Here is a 21,025-nt window from a genome sequence, read left to right as displayed (position 1 = left end):
CAATGGCCAGAAAACCTTAGGACTAGACAAAGTCTCTGTGGTAGAAGGAGGAAAGCCTCGTCAAAGCCCCATCTTAGGAAACAAAACAAAAATATTTTTCCCAGATCTAGAACTCAGGCAAGGCCATAAGTGAAAGATTTAATGCGATTTTTGTGGTCTTTCTGCCCCTTTAGTGGAGATCTCACTTCTCCTAGTGTTATCAGGTTTGTCCCATCCTAATTTTGCTCCTAGCTTCTTCCATTCAACTCTGAGCTCCCAATCTCTTTGCCAGTCCCTACCTCCTTCCATGCACCGCCCACCTCTTCCCATTCACTTCACTCTCAAGGGACATGGAAGGGCGTTATCTTTTTGAAGCTTTTATCTCGGATTAGCTGTCTCTCTTACAAATCGGAATGAGTTTCAGTCCTGAATACTGCAAACTGAACATGGGTTTGATTGATTAAATCTTGTTTTTGTTTGTTCAACAGATTACTTATGTCGTTTGAGTATGTTATTCTGAAGTACTTACTGAAAGTTTCTTCCTGATGGCTTCCAATTTTTCAGTGGCTGTTGCCAACTCAACATTTGCTTGGGTTAGAGCCTGTCGCTTAGGTTCCACATCACAGTACACCTAGCAGAAATAACAAAATGCAATTGTAAATTTTTCAAAATTTGTTCCTAGGATGTAAGCAATTTTTGAATAGTTTTTTTCAAACATTTATTTCCAATCCCTAATATCTAAAATAAAAACTCCACCTGATTATGATTGTAATTTATTTTGTGACAAATGGAAAGTTGGTGAAGTTGTGACTTTGGGTAGAAATGCTAAATATAAAAATAGGAAACTATCAGAGAAAATTCAGGAAAATCTCAGCTGGTCTGGCAGCATCTGTAGGGAGAGAAAAGAGCTAACGTTTCGAGTCCAATCAAAAAGCTTTGACAAAGAGTTATTGGACTCGAAACGTTAGCTCTTTTATCTCCCTACAGATGCTGCCAGACCTGTTGAGATTTTCCAACATTTTCTCTTTTGTTTCAGATTCCAGCATCTGCAGTAATTTGCTATTAGGAAACTATCAGATTGGACATCAATTAATCCAAAACTGTAGGAGATAAGTATGAACAGAAAGTGATTATTTGAAGATGTAGCACAGAAATTTATTCAATTGCATTTAACTGTTTACACCTGACAATTTGGTTCTGATTAAGCTTCAGTGAGATTGTCAGTTTGTGAAATAATTGTACTTTGGCGTCGAAATGCCATGTCCCTTGCTAATTCGACTCAGTCACCACAGCTCTAAACTTGAAACTAATTATGAAAATAATTAAAGCGTGGCTGAATAAACAATTCTGGGTGTGTACTCATCCTATAGGTTGTATTGATAACAGGCAAACCAATGAAACATTTTTTTGATTAGCTGTGTGAGTTGCCTAATCACAGAGAATCCTAGGGGGCCCTAGGGGGCAGCACGGTAGCACAAGTGGATAGCACTGTGGCTTCACAGCACCAGGTTCCCAGGTTCAATTCCCCGCTGGGTCACTGTCTGTGAGGAGTCTGCACGTTCTCCCCGTGCCTGCATGAATTTCCTCCGGGTGCTCCGGTTTCCTCCAAAGACGTGCAGGTTAGGTGGACTGGCCATGATAAATTGCCCTTAGTGACCAAAAAGGTTAGGAGGGGTTATTGGGTTACGGGGATAGGGTGGAAGTGAGGGCTTAAGTGGGTCAGTGCAGGCTCGATGGGCCGAATGGCCTCCTTCTGCACTGTATATTCTATGTTCTATGATTTTCAGCCCACACTTTATGCCTGTGAGAAACTCAACACAGGCTCAAAACCCAGAGGGAATCAAAATATGCAATTCTCTCTGGCGTGATTGGATTTTGGAATTTTCATCCCCGACTCTCTTTGGTGGAGTAGTGTTAATCGCTCCACAGGAGCTCGGGAACCACATTTTAATACATTAGCGTCATTAGCAAGCACTGTCTCCAGGCCTTTCCCCCTTCACGGAATATTAACTGGGAGTTGGCGTGATGTCACGCAGGCGTCATTTCCAACAGATCTACAAAAGCGTGAACCTGGCAGCCTCATCTCAGAGGGGGATATCAGAGGTGAGCGCTCAGGCAGCCATAGTTCTTCAGGCTCTTTACTGCTCAGCGTGTACCGACGAGGGTGTGGAGGACATAGATAAGTTCAACTCAGGGCCGGAGCTAGGGCTCAATCATTCAATCTCGGAGGGATCACTAGCAGGCCTTTCCTCCCATTCAGTTCCTCACTTCCTCCGCACGACTTAAAGATATACGCCCATTAATTATCCTGGATCAAAATGGTAACAACAACATAAAAGAAATGGGAAAAATGGAAATCAACAGGAAGGGCCGTGAGCTACCGCCCTCACTAAAAGGAATGAAACGTCAGGGCACGGACGCTTCATTATGAGGTATGCAAGACAGAAATAATAATAATTTTTATTGTCACAAGTAGGTTTACATTAACACTGCAATGAAGTTAGTGGAAAAGCTCCTAGTCGCCACATTCTGGTGCCTGTTCAGGTACACAGAGGCAGAATGTCCAATTCACCCAACAAGCACGTCTTTTAGGACTTGTGGGAAGAAACTGGAGCACCTGGAGGAAAGCCACTCGGTCACGGGGAGAACGTGCAGACTCTGCACAGACAGTGACCCAAGCCAGGAATCGTCCCTGACGCTGTGAAGCAACAGTGCTAACCACTGTGCTACCGTGCCGCCCAGAACAAACACATCTGTTCATCAATCCTCATTATATAGGTTCCCTTCCCAGTTCCTACATTCATATCCAGTCAGCCCTTAAACCCATGGCAAAGCATCCAAGACCACGTTATCCTTTTTGGGGATCTTACAATTTTAACATTGAACTGTCATAATAATGAAATCCAACGGAATAATCATGTGTTTCGGGTTTTAAACATTTCTAGAAACGCAAGCGGATTATGGTCCATATAAATTAATCTTTGTTTATTGTCATGTCAGACATATAATTCAAAGTGCTAAATGGCTAGTAGCAATGCTAAAGCTTCCTTTTCAATGGTTGAATACTTTCTTCAACTTAGATTTTAAAAGAAAATCTCACCCGGCCTCTCTATTCCGGCATCGCCGTCTTGTAGTAGCACTGGCCCCACCCCCAGGTCGCTGGCATCCGTGGCTGTTTTAAAAGGTCTGGAAAACTCTGTGGCAGCCAGCACCGGTTCGCTTATTAATACAGCCCTCAACTTCTCAAATTCTGCTTGGCAGTCTGTGGACCACACCGTTTTTGCTCGTTGTCGCAATATATCCAACATGCACCGGATTTCCACCTCTAATCGAGCCAGTCTCAGTGGTTTAGTTGAGATGGATGTTGCTTTATTGGTTCAGAATTTGCTATGTCTACTTCATGATTAATTAACAGAGTGCACTTTGGTGTGTCCCTACAAATCTGCTCATATTTTATTGAGTATTTTTATTAGATCTTTCGGTTGTTCATCTCCTAATTAGGCAAACCTGGCCTCTAATTGCTCTAAGATGTCTGTATTCGTACCACCGGAGGGTCATTCTGTGAACTGTCGAGCTCGTCTCCTATCTCACTCTTCCTATCTCTGTCTTCCTCCACTACTTGTACCATGTAACACCGTCCCTTCCTACCCTCTTGCCTACAATGGTATTTCTTTAACATATTTACATGGCATAATCGGTCCTTCTTCCTCAGGTCTGGAGTATCGATAATTTAAATTACCTTTACTCACTCTCCGAACCACCTTATAGGGGTCACTGAATTTCACTTTCAGAGGTTCACCCTGCAGCAGCAACAATACTAATACCTCATCTCCAGCCTGGAAGATTCTGGACCTAGCATGTTTGTCTGCCCCATTTTCATTCTTGCTCCTGAAACCTTTAAATGCTCTTGGGCAACCTGACAATCTCCAGAAATATGGACACGTAATCCCACATTGAGGATTTGTCCGGTGGTTTTAGAAACTGCTCTTTAATTTTATTGGACCCCATATTTCATGGCCATACACAAATTCAAATTGGGTAAACCCAATAGATTAGTTCGGAGAATCAATGGTGGAAATAATAAAAAATGCAATCCCTTGTCCCAATCTCTTGGATATTCATGACATTAGACCTTACTCGTGGTTTTGAGAGTCTGATGATATCTCTCCAAAGCATCCTGAGTTTGTGGACGATGGGGGATGATTTTAATTGTTTGATACTTAAACTACCAATTATGTCCTGGAAAATTCTAGACATAAAGTTAGAACCCTGGTCAGATTGTACTTCTAAGGGTAGGCCACAGTGTGTGACAAAATGCATCAACGTTTCCACTACTTCTTTAGCTGTAATTGTTCTCAAACGTATAGCTTCCGGAAATCGGGTGGTCACATCAATGACCTTTAGGAATGTATTGATGCCTGCCCTTAATTTTAGGCAACGGCCCTATGCAATCTACCAATACCCAACTAAATGGTTCTACAAACACCGGTATGGGTATTAATGATGCTGATTTAATCACATGTTGTGGTTTACCTATTACCTCACAGGTATGACAGGTTCTACAGAATTGCACTACACCCTTATGCAGTCATGGCCAGGAAAATACCTGTTGACTGATGCTTGAGTTTTTCGAATTCCCAAGTGTCCTGCCATTGGTACGTCCCGTGCTATCCGCAGCATTTCCCTAGGATATTTGGATGGTACCACTATCAGATGAACAACTGTCCATTCCTCATCTGCGGGTCTATGAGGATGTCTCCACTCCGTTCTTAATGCATCGGCACTTTGGAATCCCCTCAGCTTCAACGTATGGTAGAGCTGACTGTGCTAATCTATGAATCTCTGGACCTGCCCCCTGGGCCTCAATTAATGAAGTCCTACCAAACACTCCCTTGGAGTTATGCTCATTCTCAAGGATAGTTTCAGCTACTCGACCATCTGATTGTGGCATGATGATTGTGGCATGACTTTAATCTCTGGTGGTGAACTTTGTTTAGCTATTTCCCTGGTCACCACACAAAAGAAAAAATATCTGGAAATTGTTCCTTTAACTGTTCTGTCTCGTTTTCTTCCCTCGGCCTCTCGGTAATTATGGATGAAGCTACAACCCTCACTCCTGCCAAAACATTCCCCAAAAGTAAGTCTACTCTGTCCACTGATAACTGCTTAACCACTTTGACAACTGCTGGACCTGCCGATAAATCACACTCCAATTGTACTTTCTATAGTGGAACTGGGATATAATCTCCACTTATCCCATTCACTAATACCTTGGGGGCGGTTCTCCGAGCCCCGCGCCGGAGAATCGCCACAACCGCCCCACGACGCCTCGACGCCGGTGCGCGATTCTCTGAGGTGCGGAGAACTCGGCGGCATTTGCGCCGGCGCGTTTGGTCGGTGCCGGTCGCGGGCCGCTGGAATCGGCGGGCCGCCAATTCTCTGGCCCTGATGGGCCGAGCGGCTGCGCCGATACGACAGAGTCCCGCCAGCGCCGTTCATCCCTGGTCGCTGCTGGCAGGAACTCTGCGCGAACGGTCGGCGGGCGGCCAGTGGGGAGGGGGGCTCCTTCACTAGGGGGGGCCTCCGATGGGGTCTGGCCCGCGATCGGGGCACACTGATCGGCGGGCCAACCTCTCGCCCTCCCGGGTCTACTTTCTGGCGCTGCCGGCCCCTGAACACCGACGCCATGTTGAGTCGGGGCCGGCGAGCTAAAGAAGTCCACCGCGCATGCGCGGGTTGGCGCGGCCCAACTGCGCATGTGCGGGTTGGCGCGGCAGGAGGCAGGAGCGGCGTGAACCGCTCCAGAGTCATGCTGGCCAGAATCGGTTGTACCCAGGCACGGTTCGCACCGTCGTGAACACTTGGGCTCCATATTGGAGAATCGCCCGCTCTAGATTTTGTTGAACTCTCTGGGGGGAAAACCAAATCCCTCTCCAGTAAGAGAGTTTGCATAGCACCTGTGTCCCTTAAAATAGAAATAGGTTTGGCTGCGTCAGTTGATGAAAATGGGGTGGATCTTCCTCTTAGACAAAGCCCTGCATATCTCTCATCCAATTCATTCATCGCACCTGTTCCCGCAGCGGTGTTTATCTCAGGTCTCCGAAGTCCAGTTTGAGTTACAGTCTACCCTGTAGTATTCTCCACTTTAGTTCCCTTTTCAGAGTCCTTCTTATGAACCTCAACAAGTCCCATGGGCTAGGGGCGGCATGATGGCGCAGTGGTTAGCACTGCTGTTTCATGGTGTTGAGGACCCGGATTTGATCCCTGCCCCGGGTCACTGTCCGTGTGGGTTTGCACATTTGCCCCGTGTCTGCGTGGGTCTCAGCCCCACAACCCAAAGATGTGGATTGACCACGATAAACTACCCCTTAATTGGATTTTAAAATTTTTTTTATAAAGTCCCATAGGCTTTCAACGCAACTTCCAACATGCTGAACGACCATGTCCCACTGTATTGCAAGGGTAACACCTTGGTCTTCGAGTCTCATCTTCACGCTCAGTACCTTCCTTCCTTGTCTGAAGAGGGGATCTCGGAATATTCCCAGCTATCCATTCCTTACAGTGGCTACCTGCCTTCCTTTCACTCTCCCACCTCATATACTTTTTAAAATTACAGGGGTGATGGAACAAAGGTTTAAATTTATGGTTCAGCTCATAATTGTCAGCCATTATTGCTGCTTGTCCGGCAGTCATAACCGTTTGGCCTTCAACGTGGATTTTTATCACAGAAGGTAGGGAATCCTTAAATTCTTCTAAGAGAATGACCTCTCCCAGAGCCTCATTGGTGGTTTCAACTCCCAATGTTCGTATCCATTTGTTATTCTGTTTAACCCTTTGTCATGGGAGAGTACCTTTAAGAAATGGGTGTTTATAAATGGGTGTGTATGTAAATATCTGTAGTGAGAGTATCTTTACGAAATGGGTCTTTATTACTGCAGTGATGTCAGAGAGTGGGTGGAGCTGGGCTGTCTGTCATCTTTTTACTTTCGCTTTAGGCTTTTTGCTGCAGGGTGGATTTGGTTTCATTTTTAGTTTTGGAGAAGCTGCAATCACAGCAGGATGTGTGTGAATCTCTGCAAGCTTATGAGAGTCCATTTGCTGATTTCAACGTGGTAACTGTTCTCAGTAGTGAATTTAAGTCTGATGTCTTTCTGTTAAGAGGTGTTTTTAAGTCTTATGGATGTTAAAAGGAAAGTAAGAATTACTTAGTTTTGTATTCTTTGAAGGTTGTATTTGAATTGATGGTTGCTAAGATGTTCACTGTATGTTTTAAAAAGGTTAACTTGAGTTCATAGAATAAACATGGTTTTGCTTTAAAAATTACTCTTAAATTTCCGCTGCACCACACCTGTAGAGTGGGCCATGTGCTCCCCATACCACAATCTAGTAAAAGTTGTGGGTCAGATGAACTCCATGATACACTTTGGGGTTCCCTAAACCCTGGCCCATAACAAATTCAGCATACGTCTGGCCCAGCTGTCTCCTTAAATTCACCTCCTCTGATAGGGGAGCATATACTTCCTGTGCCCGCCCCTTCAATTTGCTATGCATAGGTAATGTCCACTTTTCTTTCAGCCACTCCATTTGAATTGCTATTTTCTCAAATGCCCGAAGAAAGGTTTTGACTTCCCTTTCTTCAAATTTTGGGAGGGCCTGTATAAATTTAAACATATCGCCACTGGGTTCCGTTCTAGGGTTACGCTCTCCTCTAGCTCTTGTTGGCTCCATTTTAATTTTCAATGCCTTAAGCTGGAACTCTCTCTCTTTCTCTTTGTCCACACTCTCTAATTCCAACCTCTTCATTTCAATTTCCAGTTGAAAAGCTCTTTCTCATTCTTTTGCTGCATCTCCATTTCTTTTTCTTTTTGCTGCATTTCCATTTCTTTTTCCATTTTTAAAAAATTCCCTCTCATGCTCGAACTGCAACCAAATTCTCTCCAGCCCATTTTCACGCCAGAAAATGTCTTTGATGCTGCACTACTTGTGGGCACTCCTGTGTTTCTAACAAACCCAAGCATTTAACAAATATATCGTGCATATCTGCCTTCCTAGTTTTAGCCGGAACCTCTATTTTCAATTTACCTAACAATTTGATTAGCATGTCTTTTTGAAGCCCTTGTAAATAAACCAAAGGCAAGTCGTCCACCTGAAGAAAAACCTCAGCAGCCTCCAGTCATCCTGCTATTCTACTATCAACCTGGTGCCTCTTCTTAATGTATACTGTAACCGAAACTTCGCTGTCTACCGTTCCAAAGATCCTGGATGAGCCCCCAAATTATGTTACGACCCCCTGAGTTAGTGCATGTCAATTCCAGCCCCACTTGAACCGGGGTCACAACACAATTGAAATTAACAAATAATTCTTTAAAAATGCCCAAAGTCTCTAGTCTTTGGCTGCCCAATATGTATACTCTAAACCTTATCAGGGTTATAATTTTAAACACAATTAATATTTATTGATAACAATAACTATAATTAAATATGCAGCAAATACAACTATTAACTATTATCTAATTCTTAACTCTCCCCCCTTTAACTTTAAGTTTTTTTTCCCTAAATCCTGGAGTATATGGTGGAGGAGGCTGCCATTGCCAACCCCAAGGCTCATCCCCTGGTCACCCCCTGCTACTCCCACCCCGGTCCCTCACAGACACCCCCCACCAGCCCTTCCAGCGGCAGGACCAGCAGCCCATGGCCATGTCTCTGGGAATGTGACCTATATCCTCCCTCTCTCTCAGCTGCCATGCGCCTGTTTCCCCATTTTTAAAACCACACGTGGACATTGGCATCGGTAGTTCCTCCCAGCAGAGGTGAAGCATCGCAGAGGCCTAGGAGAATACCGGGTCGGGCCCGTTAATGATATGCCAATGGCGTTTACTCTATGTGCGGAATAGAATGCATTGACGTCGCTGTCGAGGCACTGGAGCATCGCATTCCATCAGGTGCCCATGCCGGCCACGATTTTCGGCACACGTGCAATTCTCCGCCACATCGGATTCCAGCATCGCTGGACATATAATCTTTACCAGCTTTTATGGAGTGTTTGACAATCTCTCAATAGAATGTCAGTCAGGATACCTTTACCTACTGGGGAACTTCAATGCAAGAATGGGTTTGGACTACGGTGCATGATTCTCCTGCCTTAGACATCATTGCCTGGGAAAGAAAATGAGAATGGACAGAGATTTGGCGTCATCACAAACTTTGGGTAACTAACCCTTTCTTTCAGAACAAACCATGCCATAAGGTGTCCTAAAGACATTTCAGATTAGGGCATAGGAACCAGCTTGATCTGACCATCACCAAATATGACTCTCTGAACAGCATTCTTAATTCATGCAGCTATTACAGTGCTGACAATGATACATATCATTCCTTGATGTCCACCAAGATGAGGGTGCGACCCCTGAAGTTTTTTTTAAAAAGTTATCAATGTCAACCAGGCTGCCCACCAAGATAAAAAACAGTAGTTCCTCGACTCGTCTGAACAGGTGCTTTGTTTTGCACAGAGTGCAAAAGTGAAATGGAATACAAGAGATACCATCTCCCTGGCCCTACATCATCTCTGGAGCATCTCAACAACAAGGAATTCTACATCAGACTCCTATTCATTGACAACAGCATAATCCCAACCAACCTCATATCAAAACTTCAAAACCTAGAACTTGGCTCCTCCTTATGCAACTGGGTCCTCGATTTCCTGTCCCATAGACCACAATCAGTGAGGATAAACAACAACAATTCCTCCATGATAGTCCTCAAAACCGGGGCCCCACATGGCTGCGTACCTAGCCCCCTTCTATATTCCCTATACATACACGCGACTGTGTGGCAAACCTTTAGCTCCAACGCCACCTACAAGTTTGCTGATGACACGAACGTAGTGGGTCGGATCTCGAACAACAATGCATCAGAGTACAGGAGGGAAGTAGAAAACCTCGTGGCATGATGCAACGACAACAATTTCGTCCTCAATGTTCAGCACACTGGGCTAAATCGCTGGCTTTTAAAGCAGACCAAGGCAGGCCAGCAGCACAGTTTAATTCCTGTACCAGCCTCCCCGAACAGGCGCCGGAATGTGGCGACTAGGGGCTTTTCACAGTAACTTAATTTGAAGCCTACTTGTGACAATAAGCGATTTTCATATCATTTTTTTCATTCATGTCAGCAAAACTAAGGAGCTGGTCATAGACTTCAGGAAGCAAAGTATTGCACACACCCCTGTCTGCATCAATGGTGCCTAGGTGACGATGGTTGACTGCTTCAAATTCCTCGGTGTGCACGTCGCCAGCAATCTGTCCTGGTCCACCCACATTGACACTATGACCAAGAAAGTGGCAATACTTCCCCAGGAAACTAAGGAAATGCAGCATGTCCACATTGACTCTTACTAATTTTTACAGATGCACCTTAGAGAGCATCCTATCTGGCTGCATCACTGCCTGGTATGGCAACTGTTCGGCCCAAGACCGTAAGGAACTGCCGAGAGTCATGAACACAGCCCAGTCCATCAAGCGAACCCGCCTCCCATCCATTGACTCTGTCTGCACCTCCAGCTTCCTTGGGAAAGCCGGAAGCAAAATCAAAGACCCCTCCCATCTGGATTATTCTCTCTTCCAATTTCTTCCATTGGGCGGAGATACAAAAGTCTGAGAACACACACTAACTGGTTGAAACACAGCTCCTTCCCTGCTATTACTAGACTCTTGAATGACCCTCTTATGGACTGAACTGATCTCTTCACACATCCTCTCTACTGAGTAGTACTGCACTTCGTATGCTTACCTGATGCCTGTGGATTTACATTGTGTATTTATGTATGTCCGATGTTTTTTCATGTATGGAACAACTATCTGAATTGTATGCAGAACAATACTTTTTAACTGTACCTCGGTACATGTGACAATAAATCAAATCCAAATCCATCTACGATAGTGCAATGCTGATTGGTTCAAGGCTAATGTCACTGTGACGTGGCATGTCATTGAAGCTAAGCTCACTGGTCTCATTAATTAAAAGAGAGATCCATGCAAAGAGGCACTGAATCACTTAGAGCTGTTCAAAATAAAGTCCAACAGATTGATAGCTGGTGCGCCAGTAACTACTGGTTACAATTTTGCCAGAACATCCAGGTGTCTGTTGACACATGGAATGCTAGGGGTACGTAATGTCATGTGAGAGTACCTTTAAGAAATAGATGTTTAAGCAATGTACCTTTTAGAAATGGAGCTGATCATATTACTGAAGTGATATGGTGTCAGAGGGTGGGGGGAGCTGAGCTCACTTCTGCTTTTGGTTTCAGTTTGAGGAGAAAGCTGGGAGTGTCTGTGTGTTTTGCTGAGAGCTGCATGAAGAAAACACAGAGCTGGTCTATTGATGTCTGCAAATCCAAAGACTATAAATATATTGAATGTAACCTCATGTCTGTTTTGAAGGCCTGAAGCCTTTTGGATGTTTAAAGGAACAGTTTGAAGGATTATTTTGTGTTGTAGTCTTTTGGGGTTATCTTTGAAGTAATGGGTGTTCAGATATTCAATGTTTGTTTTTTTAAAGGTTAAATTGAGTTCATAGAATAAACATTGTTTTCTTTTGAAAACAATTTGTCCATAATTGCTGTATCACACCTGGAGAGTACGCCGTGTGCTTCCCACACCACAATCTATTAAAAGTTGTGGGTCGGTTGAACTCCATGAAACACTTTGGGGTTCTGTAAACCCGGACCCATAACAGTAAGAAGGTACCAAAGAGGCAAAGGGTCTGTCAGCAAGAAAAAGGATCCATTGTAAACAAAGGTTGGGGAGCTCATCGCCGACTATAATAAGCAGTTGTTGAGGTGGGTGGAACACTACCTCGAGTTGTACTCTAGGTAGAACACAGCCCCTGAAAAAGCTCTAGACGACATAGAAAGACTGACTGCCATGACAGAACTGAATATAGAACCCACAGTGGAGAAACATAGCAAAGATATTGACTTGCTTGCCATGAACAAAGGTCCAGATGTTGACTCTGGTGCCAGGTCCGCTAATTACCCTCCCACTGACGCACGGGAACACGGCGCCACTGATCCCACCGCCAGCGGCGTATAGCGGTCGGTTCAGCGCCCAGCTCGAACCTCGATTTTGGCCGGACACCCAATCGCAATCCGTGTTGTTGGCGAAGCGAGGCGGAGAATCCCACCCTCTGTCTCTGCTGCATGGGGTAGACAGTGACCCAGGATATGTGTGATGCAAAGATTGTGATCCTGTACAAGCAAAAGGGTGACCACCATCATTCTAACAACTATCAAGGCAAATCCCTACTGAATGTATGATATTTGATTATGTTGCCCTTGTCAGACTGCAGATCCTGAAAGCATCTCCCCCGAATCCCAGTGTTGTTCCAGAACTGGAAGATGAGCTGTTTAGCCTTGCTCACCTGAGATTCAAGACAAAGGTGTGCCGCGTCCTCATCGGAGAGTTGCTCAATGCTGATGATGCTGCACTAGCATTCTATACTGAGGAACATCTTCAGCGACAAACGGAATTCCCTTTTATGTCTGTAAAGAGTTTGGTTTGACCATCAGCATCAAGCAGATGAATGTCATGATCCAGGATGTTGCCATACTGCATCCATCAACATTGACACTGCAATGCTGAAAATTGTTGATCGTTTCACATATTTAGGCTGCACAATCACCAACAATCTGTTGTTCGATGCTGAAATCAACACACACGTCACAAAAGCTGCAGCTATTATGTCCAAGCTGAGTAAGAGATGGTGGAACAACAGCAACCTGACTGAGAACACCAAACTCTATCAAGCCTGTCTCCTCAGCGCACCCCTTCACAGTTGTGAGACCTGGATAACATGTGCTAGGCAGGAGAAAAGGCTGAGCAGTTTCCACATTTTCTTGCTCAGATGTATCCTCAGCACCTCTTAACAGGACAAGGTCACCAATTCAGAGTTCCTGGAATATGCCAGTTCCATCAGAATATACTCATTGCTAAGCCAATGACAGTCGTGCTGCCTCAAGCATGTTCTTCAGATGGATGACAGCCGTATACCTGAAGACCTTCTGTACAGCGAATTGGCCACTGGGTCCCAACCTTCTGGGCGTCCATATTTCCACGACAACTTTTTAAAAATATATATATTTATTAAAGTTTTTTAACACAATTTTTCTCCCTTACAAACAATAACCCCCCCCCGTAACAAAAAACGAGAAATCGCGCAGAGCAAGATATATACATGGCAAAATGATATATTTACACAGCTTTGTACACTGGCCCTCACCCGTACGTGCCAGTTTCCTTATCTCCACTACAACAACAGCTGCACACAAGATATGAAGATGGCAACATTGACACTGACAACTGGAGACAGTTGCTAATGCCCGTGAACGTTGAAGGTTAATTGGAGAGGCATTGAAGAAGCGAACAGAAATGAACAGAAATGAAAAGTTCAGCTGGTCAAGGAATGGCCGATAAAAACAATATCCAGAGAAACGTTCATCTTCTTAGCCCTCTGATTTCCTCTGAGTAAACGTGACAGTGATTGCCATGCCAAAGTGGGGCTCCTAAGTCACACCAGGCGACGCTTAACGCAGTGTTGACCACGCTGGCACAACCATCATTTTATGAGATGGAAGGACATCACCTATTACACCTTCTACACTCAAGAGAATAATTAAAGACAATTTCATGCAACCTGTACACTTTTGTGATAACGTTTTGTACTTGTGCACTAGCTTTGAATATTCTGTGCACATGAACAGCTAAATCCCTTTGCTTCTCCACAGCTCTTAGTGTCTTATAATGAAAACCAATTTGTCTTTCTCCAATTCACGGTGAATGACACTTGCCCACTTTAATCTATCTGCCAAGGTTTTAGCTTTGAATTAGTCTGCCCATGCCCCTTTTACAGTTCTTGCTCCCATCTACACAACCCACCATCCTTCCAAACTTATTGGGCTGGATTCTCCACAGCCCCGTGCCGAAATCACGTTTGGCGCGGGGGCGGAGAATCCAATTTCACACTGAAATCGGGCTGGCCCGGCGATTCTCTGGGACCTGAGAATCGGTGTCATCGTGGAGTATGTCGCGCGGCTGGGGGCCCATTGACAGAGGCCTGCCCAGTGATCCTCTGCTCCTAACCGGCCGAGTTCCCGATGGCGTGGTTCTAACCAGCTATTGCCGATCGGGATGCTTGCGTGGTAGCTGCGGATTCAGTCCTTGGTCGCCCTGGTGGGGGCGGGCGGATCGGACACCGGGGAGGGGCCTTCTTGGTGGCCGGGGTTAATTTTTGCATGGTCAGATCCTTGAGCGTGCGGCCGATCGGGGGGGTGTAAGTTTTCAGTCTGCCTCCGCGGTCCGAGTCTGCCATGGCGCTAGGCGCGACCGCTGGAGGCCGCCGCTGTGTGCATGCGTGGACTCAAAACCGGAAGTGCGGAGGCCCGTATCCGCAGCTAAAGCTGAGTGAATTACTCCGGGTCTCTGCTAGCCCCCTGCAGGGCATTGAATTAGCTGATCTTTGTTGCAGGAAACTCCAGAGTAACACTCCAGCGTTTTTACGCTGGCGTGGGGACATAGTCCCACTTTGGGAGAATCCAGTCCATTATCTCCAAACTAGGCTTTACAACTCACAATTCTATCATTCCAAACCATTTATATATCGAATGAAGAGCTCAGACACTAATGCAGACACCTGGAGGACACCACTTGTCACAGTGCCCCGATCAGAGAATGAGCACTTTGCCACAAAACCCCGCCCCACAGCCATCTTCCATTGAATTACCAACCCGTGCCCATGGGTACCTTAAATAATCTCTATTGGAAAGCTTTATCAGATGCATTCTAGCAATTCATATTGGCAACATTCAGATGTTTTCCTTCCAACCATCTGTTAATGACCTCCTCAAAAGTATTCAACTAGATTAGTCAAATATGACACAGCCTTCACAAATCCATATTGTCTCTCTTTGATCAAGTGACACCTGCCAAGTGCCTGAAGATGGATTCCATTAACCTCCCCACAACTGATGAATCAGCAGTTACCTGTTTTTTCCCTCTCTTCTGAATAATGAAGTGATATTTTAAATTTTCCAACCCAAAGGCACAACTTTTGAATCGAGGGAGCTTTTAAAATTATCACTAAAAAATCTGCAATTTACTCGCTCAACAAAACTGTTTTTGTAGTTTACTGTTGGGACAATATAATTAAGTTTATATAGAACTGCTTTCTCGACAGCCGCAGACTGTCTAAATTATTTAATTAATAGATGGGAGAAAAAATTGAGATACATGACAGACAAACTCTCATACGTTCATAATTACAGAATTTAAAATAAGCTAATAATTACTATTATTTTATGCATGAATATTTTTTCTGCCAACAAAATACTTGTTTCAAAGTACTGAAACAGCGGTACGCTGGTTAAAAAATATCTCTCACCTCATAGAATCTGATGATGTTAATAACCCAGGCGCAGAGACCTGATGCTGCAAATGACTTTGTGCGAACCAGATCAGGGTTGAAATCTGGGTCCTGTAGATATTGTTCTTTCACTACTTTCAATGAATTTTCAGGGATATGTTCTTTATTGTAATTTATCAGCGTTTGGAGGAAATCATCAACCTGATGGATACGGCACAAAACACAACTGTCATTATTGCACTGAAAACAAAAATCACACAAACTTGAACTTCTCTGACAAACTCCTTTTAAAACCAAACCAGGATTATATGCAAATTCGAGGAACTTGAAGCCAAGTTTTTAAATGATTTTTGGATCAACTTCAATTTATAGTTGGGAAGAAAATCTATGGAATTCACCTAATTTCTCACCCTATATTTTGTGTTGGTTTATGCTCTTGCAATAAGTTGAAAATTGCACCCATTATCACATAGAATTATACAGCACAGAAACAAGTCATTATGGCCCAACAGATGGATGCTGGTCCTTATGTTGGGCAGCAGGTAGCACAAGTGGTTAGCATTGTGGCTTCACAGTGCCAGGGTCCCAGGTTTGATTCCCCACGGAGTCTGCACGTTCTCCCCGTGTCTGCATGGGTTTCCTCCGGGTGCTCCGGTTTCCTCCCACAGTCCAAAGACGTGCAGGTTAGGTGGATTGGCCATGATATCTTGCCCTTAGTGACCAAAAAGGTTAGGAGAGGTTATTGGGTTACGGGGATAGGGTGGAAGTGAGAGTTTAAGTGGGTCGGTGCAGACTTGATGGGCCGAATGGCCTCCTTCTGCACTGTATGTTCTATTATACTCCTTATGAACCTCCTCCTACCTTACTGCATCTCACCATGTCATATCTATTGTTAACTGTTCCTAGGTGTTTATTAAGGAATAAATATTGACCAGGTCACTGGGGAGAACGTCCAATTTCTTCCGCGAAATAGTGTCATGGAATCTTTTACATTCGCTTGAAGGGTAAGCCAGGCTTTGTAATAATGTCTTATCCAAAGGGTGGCACCTCCGAAAGAATGGGCTGATTGCTCATGATTTACATTATTTCACTCTCAGAATAGAATTGTGTTGTGATATGCATTCAAAACAGCCTAGCCTTTGAGAAACACTTTCTTTGATGGTGTACAGTGACTTTGTCCTGTGTCCTTGTAACATTCCTTCCATGTTATCTTTTCCTCAACTGATTACTTACAGTGGTTGCAAATAATATGCAACATATAAAGAGCTGCTCTTCTCCTTCATCATAAAAACAAGCAAATCAATTAAACCCATTAACCTTATCCTTCCTTTACATGTTAGCCTACCTTGTTTTGCTAGCAATGTTTTCACTAAATCAGAATATTAAAAGTCAAACCATACTGAAGACTAGATGACATAATCTCAGTCAACACTTCAATGCAGTACAGCTGTGCTGCTGCACCATCACAGGTTGTTGACTTTTGGATGCGATATTGGACCGAGACCCTTCTCTGCTTGCTCAAATGGATGTAAAAGATGGGGCCTCCAGCGTCCCAGCCGCATGTCTCTTGGCAGTGGGGGGGCGGCGCGTCGTTCGCTGGCAGCGGGATTCTCTGCTCTTGTCGCTGTCAATGGGAATTCCCATTGAAGCCACCCAATGCCGTCGGGAAGCCCGGGGCGGGGATGCGTTCCTGGCGGGACCAGAGGATCCCTCAGCCAGCAAACGGCCAGAGAATTCCAGCCCTTATAACATTATTCAAAGAAGAACAGTGAGTTCTTCCTGTTTTCTGAGCAACATGTATTCCTTATCCAACTAAGGCAAATTACCTGGTCATTTAATATATTTCCTGTGTGCGGGACGTTGAAAATTGGCTGCTCCTTTTGTCCCAGAACAGCAATGGCTATATTTAAAAAGACTTGCGTTTACATCAAGCTTTTCACAGCTACTGGACATCTCAAAGCATTTCACAGCCAATAGTAGGTTTTGAACTGTAGGCACTGTTGTAACTTCAGAAGGAATCATTGGCTGTGATGCCCATTGGGATGCTCTGTAGATGTGAAAGGAGCTATGTGAACACATAACTAACGAGCATTCAGGTAAGACAAACCCATCAGAGGTAAAGTACAGAAAAGGCTGAATTGGTTGGTATAGGTTGTGCCACAACTGTGGAGAGAAACAGAGGGCACGAGCTAACGGAAACGTTTCTAAGTGTGGTGGGGATCAGGAGCAGCCGGATGTTTCCTGACAGCTGACCCGGCGAATCCGTCAACGGTATCTAATGTTAATTAGGTCACTTAATGTAGCCCCACAAGCTTCATGCCAGAAAAGGCTAGGCCGGTAGCTGATTTGCCGCAACCGCGCTAGGCAGCTCCCCACTAATGAGGGAAAGCAGCTCTTAAACCGATCCAACGGAGCAAACCCCAGACAGGACGCAGCCATGTCACCATGCTGAGCAGCTGCACAATTCGGGGTTGCCGACTTGGCCAGACCGATGGACTTAATGGAGTCCAGAATGGATACCCTGGCGAGGGTCAGCTACAGGGCAGCCAGCGCAGCCTGGGTGGCAGGGGCAGTGACCGTCAGCTCGGAGAGTGTCGTCAGGATGACTGCCACCCTGTGCCATAAGAAGCAAAACGACCTCCACTTGGCCACACAGGTGAGGTGGCATTGGGCCCATGACACCCTCGGAACCTCCCTTCACACAATAACCCTGCACTTTGTACCTCCCCTCCCCAACCATGATGTGGCGCTATGCCCAGCACACCCTGGCACCCACCAGCATAACCCACCCACACCCAGCGGTGGTGCCGATGCCTGTCCCTGTGATACCTGTCCCCCACCATGCCCCTCCCCCCCTGCGAAGCATGCAGCGTGCCGCTCGCAATCCCTTGTCTGTGTACCCACAGGGTAAGTTGGTCATAACCGACTGGAGAGGGCCCAGACGGACAGCAGGGTGCCGTACATCAGAGCCCTCACCCACTTTGAGTAACGGGCCTTGGCGGTTGCGGGTGTGGTGGAGGACAGATCTGTCACCAACGTCGAGATTGGCGCCGCAGAGGTAAGTATCCATCGGTCCGCACCCAGATGTCATGTCACAAATGTGTTGTTCATGTGAGCATGATGATCCTTCCCCCCCACATGTCCATTCTCTTGCAGGATCTCCAGCTAGCAATGCCGGCCCATCTCCCCCCCTGCTGCCCAAGAGATCATCCCCAGCCTCCACCAGTGCAGAGGCACACACCTCGGTGGATGAAAGTAGTGGACAGGCTTCTGGGACACAATCTGGTGAGGACCACACAGTTGCAGATGCACAGCAATGGAGGCAAGAATGTACAGGGGAGACAGCAATAGGAGATCTGCTGCATCCCTGGACCCAGCTGGGTCCCAGTCAGATGTTGAGCCTCTGGACCAAGCTATCGCGGAGCTGATGCAGACACAAAAGTGCAGCCGTGAAATTCAGAGGGGGATGTCAGCGACACTCCAGCGGTCAATAGCTGATTGGAGGAGTCCCAGAGACTATGGGCAGAGGAGGTGGCACCGGTAATGCGTGGTGCCATGGCCAACACTGCTAGGGTAGCAACCACAGTGGAGATCCTGGAGAACGACATCAGCACCATGAGAGATGGTGTCCAAGGCCTTGCTCAGTCAGTGGTGGCCATGGTTGAGTGCCACAACAGCACTCCGAGTTGCTGGGGAATGTGTCCTTGACGCATGTGGATCTTGCTGAGATGCTGCGGAGCATGTCTCATTCTCAGGTGGGCATTGCGAAGGTGCTCCAAAGCACGTCCCGTCGTTGGAGAACGCATTCCAGTCTCAGGTGGACCTTGCCAAGGCACAGCAGAGCATGTCCTATTCTCAGGTGGGCATTCCCAAGGCGCTCCAGAACATGTCCTGGTCGCTGAGGAACGTGTCCCAGACACAGGTGGACATTGGTGAGGCACTGCAGAGCGTGGCCTGGTCACAGAGAGGCATCGCTGAGGGCATCAACATCATAGTGCAGACAATGGGGAGCCACCAGGGCTGGCAGAGCCAAATGATGCACGGGCATCGGGAGCTCAGTGCAGTTGCCCCTCCATCGCGAGGTGATCCCCAGGGCTCTATCGGCACCGACCAGGATGAGGGGGTACTGGCGGCCATCCCGGAGCCACCCTACCCTGGACAACGGCAAGTCACGAAGTCAGCGTGGAGAACAGGATGGCACAGTAAAACCTGTGACCCCGGCAAGTCGGACGGGGACTTCGGGCCCCAGACCCACCAGAGGATGCCCGCCAGGACATCAAATGCCACAGGGCATGGTAAGCAACGGGCTGCCTCCATCTCTGATGTGCATCCTGGGAACATACCTCGATGTAGCGGTAGAGTACGGAGTGCTAAGCAGTTTGAAGATCACTGGGGGGAGGCGGCACCATCGGGGACAGTTGGGATCATGATTGTACACCATTAAAACACGTTACACCCGAAACATGTAAAGCCTCCATCAGGTTATTCCGCATAGCGGGCTGGCTTGCACCCCACTCTGCTGGTTGCCCTCCCCCATTCTCCGGCCCGCTGGCCCTGGACTCCCCCCCCCCTCCCCCAAGGCATACCACGTGCAGGTGGTGGGTGTGAGCACCCTGTCACCAGACAGAAAGGAGTCAGACTATGGCGTAGATTGAAGAGCACGAGAGCTCAGCTCACAGCGGGTTATCATCACCTTCCTGCCTTGTACATTGACCCGCTGACAGCGCTGACACAGGCCCATGTGGAGGTGGTATAGGATGATGGGGCGGGTAGTGGGTTGGGTGGGTGGATGGTCAGGGATAAGGGAGAGGGAGTGTCAGGTGGACCAGGTGGGGGATGCACTGGTGGGGACGACGGTGGGTGGAATGGGAAAAGGGAGAGAGATAATGGATGAAGACATGTCCCATGAGAAGTGGGCGAGAATGAAGGTCTCCCTGGTCCTCGGGGCATGCCGAACCCTCGCAGCCGCCTGTCCTCCATTCTCCAGCTGGTCCCTGGCTCCACCCCGGACTCGTCCTCCAGCCCCGGCTCCTCATCGTCCTCCTCTTCTGTAGAGACTGTGTAGAGGCTGCATGTTCCTCCTCCTCCACCTCCAGCACATTGCCCCGCTGCTGTGCCAGGTTGTGGAGATCACAGCAGACCACCCACCACAAAGCGGGCATCCCCCTAGGAGGTGTACTTCAGTGCACCACAAGAGCAGTTGAGGCATTGGAATCGCATTTTAAGCAGTCTGATGCACCACTCAATGACAGCCCCGGTGGCCACATGGGCCTTGTTATATCGGGTTTCCGGCCTCCGTATTAGCGTCATTAGCCATATCTCAGTGGGTACCCCTTATCCCCAAATGAGACAACCGGTCATCCTGGGGTAGTCCTAGAAGATGCCGGGATCTCTGACTGCCCCAGGATGTAGCTGTTGTGCACACTCCCTGGAGAAGCGTGCACACACGTGTATGATCTTGAGTTGGTGGTCGCACACGAGCTGGACGTTCAGAGAGTGGAAACCCTTCCTGTTGATGAAGGGCACTCCCAGGCCACCTGGTGCGCGTAAGGCTACATCTATTACCCCTGGATCTGGGGCATCTCGGTAATAGCGGAGAATCCTGTTGCCTGGGCCTCTTGTTCGGCTTGGTCCA

The 21,025-nt window shown here is 46.8% G+C and overlaps 1 protein-coding gene across 1 annotated transcript in view; it reads right to left on the bottom strand.

Annotated features, from left to right (window-relative positions):
- Nucleotides 1–21,025, bottom strand: part of LOC140425201 (dynein axonemal heavy chain 11-like) — a 755,586-nt gene that overhangs the window by 193,278 nt on the left and 541,283 nt on the right. Inside the window, 2 exon segments of the mRNA XM_072509215.1 lie at nucleotides 509–610; nucleotides 15,409–15,591. Of these exon segments, the coding sequence (XP_072365316.1) occupies nucleotides 509–610; nucleotides 15,409–15,591 (285 nt within the window).

This window comes from Scyliorhinus torazame, chromosome 6 (assembly GCF_047496885.1).
Source record: "Scyliorhinus torazame isolate Kashiwa2021f chromosome 6, sScyTor2.1, whole genome shotgun sequence".
NCBI classification, from domain to species: Eukaryota; Metazoa; Chordata; class Chondrichthyes; order Carcharhiniformes; family Scyliorhinidae; genus Scyliorhinus; species Scyliorhinus torazame.
Note: the sequence above shows the minus strand (reverse complement) of the source record. Positions and strands in the feature narration are given on the sequence as shown.